General features: G+C 43.7%; 1 protein-coding gene across 1 annotated transcript; it reads right to left on the bottom strand.

Annotated features, from left to right (window-relative positions):
- Window positions 1–2,607: 2,607 nt before the first annotated feature.
- On the bottom strand, window positions 2,608–3,259 carry M421DRAFT_7639 (uncharacterized protein; the record flags this gene model as incomplete). The annotated part of the gene is made up of 2 exons (XM_033597213.1): window positions 2,608–2,853; window positions 3,245–3,259. The coding sequence occupies 2 exons, from the start codon at window positions 3,257–3,259 to the stop codon at window positions 2,608–2,610; spliced, it is 261 nt and encodes an 86-aa protein (XP_033446129.1).
- Window positions 3,260–4,350: the final 1,091 nt, after the last annotated feature.

Below are 4,350 nucleotides of genomic sequence, written 5' to 3'. Positions count from 1 at the left end.
CAATACTTAGAAGAAAAAGCATCTATAATTTATTATCACAGTCTATTATCACATACTTATGCTCTAAAGTATACAATAGTACAAAGTCTAGAGTAGTAACCTAGATTTTGCTAATAACTACCCATTCCTAGACCCTACCTAGCTACCCTACCTATACCTATACCTAGTCATGTGCTACCCTACCTATACCTATACCCAGTCACGTGCTACCCTACCCAAACCGTTTGGGTAGGGTACCTCATGTACCCTACCTAGTTCCTACCCATAAATCACGTGACTATACCTATACCCTACCCTACCCTACCCATCCGCCAGCCTAAGTCCCACCATTCCTCATCTTTGCTGGCAAGTACCACCTCTCTGCCTAGTACGAGGAGGATATCCCACGCAACTAGGCAATTGCAGTTAGCAACAATGGCTGGACAAACAACAAGCTAGGCGTAGAGTGGCTAAAGCACTTTAACGCTCACACGAAGACTCGCGTTGTTAGTGCGCGCTGCCTGCTCATCCTTGACAGCCACGTGAGCCACCACTCTCTTAAGTTTCAAGAGCTCTGCAAGGAGAACAATATCTACACGCTCTGCATGCCACCTCACTCATCCCACCTGCTGTAGCTGCTTAACATTGGCTGCTTCTTGCTGTTAAAGCGCGTGTACAGTCGTGAGGTTGAGAGCCGGATCCGCCACCACATCAACCACATCACTAAGCTCAAGTTTCTGCTAGTGTTTAAGGCAGCATTCAATCAATCGCTCACCTTAGCCAATATCTGCTCAGCTTTTCGAGGCGCAGGCCTTGTTCCTCTCCAGCCAGACGCTGTTCTATCGAAGCTAGACGTGCAGCTGCGTACGTCGTCTCCAGCTGCTGCTCTACTAGAGGCTCCCTGGGAGGCTCGTACACCAAGCAACGTACGCAAGCTTGAGGCTCAATCAACTCTTATACGTGAGCGCGTAGGCCAGCATAAGAGCTCGTCACTAGCTTCTATTATTGAAGCAATTAACCAGCTAAAGAAGGGCGCTGAGCTGATGATACTCTCTGCTGAGCTGATGCGCGATCGGATCACCAGCCTTGAGCGAGCCAACAAGGCAGCGTCAGCGCGTAAGCAACGGAGGAAAAAGCGTATACAGAAGCGAGGGACCTTAGCAAAGGGAGAGGGAGAGGATATACTCGCTTAACGTGAGGTTGAGCAGCAGATTTCTTGTGAAGAGCGTCAAGGAGGAGCGCGATCAGGCCTTAGCTGCCAGGCTCTCGCGCGCTGCACAAGGTGCAGAAAGACTGGGCATAACTCACGTACGTGTAGAAAAGATACATTAGATACTGCTTAATTTACTCTGCAAACATCTATATATTATGTTATCACGTTGTTGAGATATACGCTTGTAGAGGTGCGCAAAGTTGGTAGGGTGGCCCGCTCGCTTGTATGGCCCGCTCGCTTGTAAAACATGTTATTAACTAGAGATTGCGCCTGTTTGTATTGTACTACCAGGATAACTAGAGTAATCTACTGCCTATAATTAACTAAGCCTAAATAACCCTACCCTACTTAGCAATTAGTATAGCCCTGTATTAGGTTCTTTTTAGTTCTAAACTAAAGCAGAGCTAGTTCTAGAACAACTAACTAGTGAAAGGAAAAGGACTAGAAGCTATAAACTATAAGGATGCCTTAGCCCTAGCTACTTGTATGCATAACGCCTAGGCCACAGCTAAGAAGAACATAGAACAGGCTTAACTCTAAATACAGACTGTAGTTAATAAGCATTGTTAACTAGTTAATTAGAAGGTTAGTAATATAGTCTATCTAAGCACTAAGAACCTTTTAAACCTGCGCCCTAGTAGAAAGCTATCTAACCTGTAGGAAGGTCTATTTTAAGTACTAGAATAGGTAGGATATATATACTAACTTAACTTACCTAAGAGATCTTGCATCTATAATGTGTTTGCCCTAAATGTGTTATACAAAGACCCCTAGGACCTACTCCTAGGACAAGAAGCGCTAAAACCCTTAGGTATCCCTATCTAAGGCATTAAAGAGTGGGAAGTAGAAGAAATCCTAGCTAGCAAGCTCTATTGCGCAACCCTAAAGTATCAGGTTAAGTAGGTAGGCTATAATTAGGACCCTACTTGGTATAACGCCTCTAACTTTATAGGCGCCCCCTACAAGTTAAGAGCGTTCTACAAATAATACCTAAATTAGCTAGGACCTCTAAGAGGCTTAGAAAAATAGATTAACGTGTGGGAGAAAGGAATAGAAGACATATTGCAGCTAAAGGATAATAAAGTAAGGGAGAACAAACGCAGTTTGTTATAGTATACTATCTATAGGTACAAAATAGCTAGCTTTAGAACCCACCTTAGGCCTTATAGCAGGTCTATCTTATTACCTAACAATTTATAAGGCATGTTAGACAGCTTACTGTCTAACTCTACCCTAACTTCTCCTCCTAAACTACTATTATATCTATTGCCCCTTCTACTACTTAGACAACTACCCTGTCTACCTTGTTATCCTTTTCTACCCTAACTTACTCCTTCTATAAGGCCCTGCAAAGCTTTTATTAGCTCTACCTAAGCTCCTGCTACCTTCTTAACAGCCACCGCCAGATTAGCCATCTAAACCTGAAGGACCTGATTCTCCTCTACTACCTGATAGTAGTCCGCTAGTAGCACGTCCACCACCAACACGCTCTTGAGCTGGGCAGTCGCTACCTGCACACAGCTCGCCAGCGCGAAGGCGGCAGCCCGGACCCTAGCCTCCGTGATGTGACGGTCATGAATCACGTCGCTGCCGAGCGCGACCTCGTACTGTCCAAGGGCCTGCTGAAAGATAGAGAATTTGCTTTCCACATAAGTAGGAAGCTAGAATCTGTTAATATATAACTAGGCAATAGCTAGTATTAGATTTATACTAGAACACACTTCTTGTTTTAAAAAGTGCAGTACACACACTTCTTAGAGCTTATTAATAAAAACTTAAAGTTAATAAATTAGCTGCAAGCAGCAGCCTAGACTAAACAAATACAGATAACTCTGTAAGCCTCTAGAAGCGCGCTAGGTGGGACAGGGATTAGCATAATGTGTTATAACTTGTTAAAGGTTAGACATATAGCTAAGTTAGTCTAATATACGTACGCAGAGGTATTCTATTTGCTTAAGACAAAATAGAAACTTAAAGAACCTCTCTGTTAGTATACCTAGTTGTGTTGCCACAATAACAGAGTAACGTACTCCACGGGTGAGTCGTTCATACGGGTGAGTCGTTCATACTGCCAAGACCACACCAACATTCCACTTCACAACGCAATGCCTCAACAACAACACAAATCTAAGCCCTTTAAAGAAGCTGCAATACAGCTTGCGCTTCAGGCAGTTAAACAAGACGCAACGCTCACTCTGCGACGCGCTGCAGCTATATATAACGCGCCTTACAACACGCTACGCGATCGATACGCAGGACGCACTGCACGAGCCAATTGCACGCCAAAATCACGGAATATGGATCAGAATAAGGAGGATGTGATTGCTGAGTACATACTTGAGCTGGATGCCAGAGGATTTGCCCCTTGATTGGCTGCTGTAGCTGATATAGCCAATTCTTTGCGCGCTAAGTGTAATATAGCCTATGTTAGCATAAACTAGCCTAATACGTTTGTTAAGCGCCACGCTGACCTCTAAGTTAAGTTTAACCACAAGTACAACTATAAGAGAGCCCTGTGTTAGGACCCTAAGGTTATTAGGGGCTAGTTCTGCCTAGTAGAGAATACTAAAGCTAAGTATGGCATCTAGGATAATAACGCGTACAACTTTAATAAGACAGGCTTCATAATAGGCTAGATATTAACAGGAGCAGTTGTTACAGGCTCAGAGCGTCGCGGACGGCCAAAGGCAGTGCAGCAGGGCAACTAGGAGTGGACAATAGTTATACAGGGCATTAATAGCACAGGATAGGCTATTCCACCCTTTATTATCTTTAAAGGCTGCAACTACCTCTCTACCTAGTACAAAGAGGATAATCTGCCCTATAACTAGGTTATTAGAGTCTCTAAGAACAGATAGACTACTAACTAGCTTAGTCTTAACTAGTTAAAGCACTTTAATGCCTATACAAAGACACGCACCTAAGGAGTGTACTAGCTGCTCCTTATTAATAGCTATAAGAGCCACAACTCCCTAGACTTCTAACAATACTGCAAGGAAGCAAACATTATCACACTGTGTATGCCTCCACACTTATCACACCTCTTACAGCTACTAGATATAGGTTGTTTTGCCCCTTTAAAGAAGGCGTATAGGCGCTAAGCTGAGGATCTTATGCGTAACAGAATCACACATATTACTAAAACTAAGTTCCTGCTA

Source organism: Didymella exigua (genome assembly GCF_010094145.1).
Source record: "Didymella exigua CBS 183.55 unplaced genomic scaffold M421scaffold_26, whole genome shotgun sequence".
NCBI lineage: Eukaryota > Fungi > Ascomycota > Dothideomycetes > Pleosporales > Didymellaceae > Didymella > Didymella exigua.
Note: the sequence above shows the minus strand (reverse complement) of the source record. Positions and strands in the feature narration are given on the sequence as shown.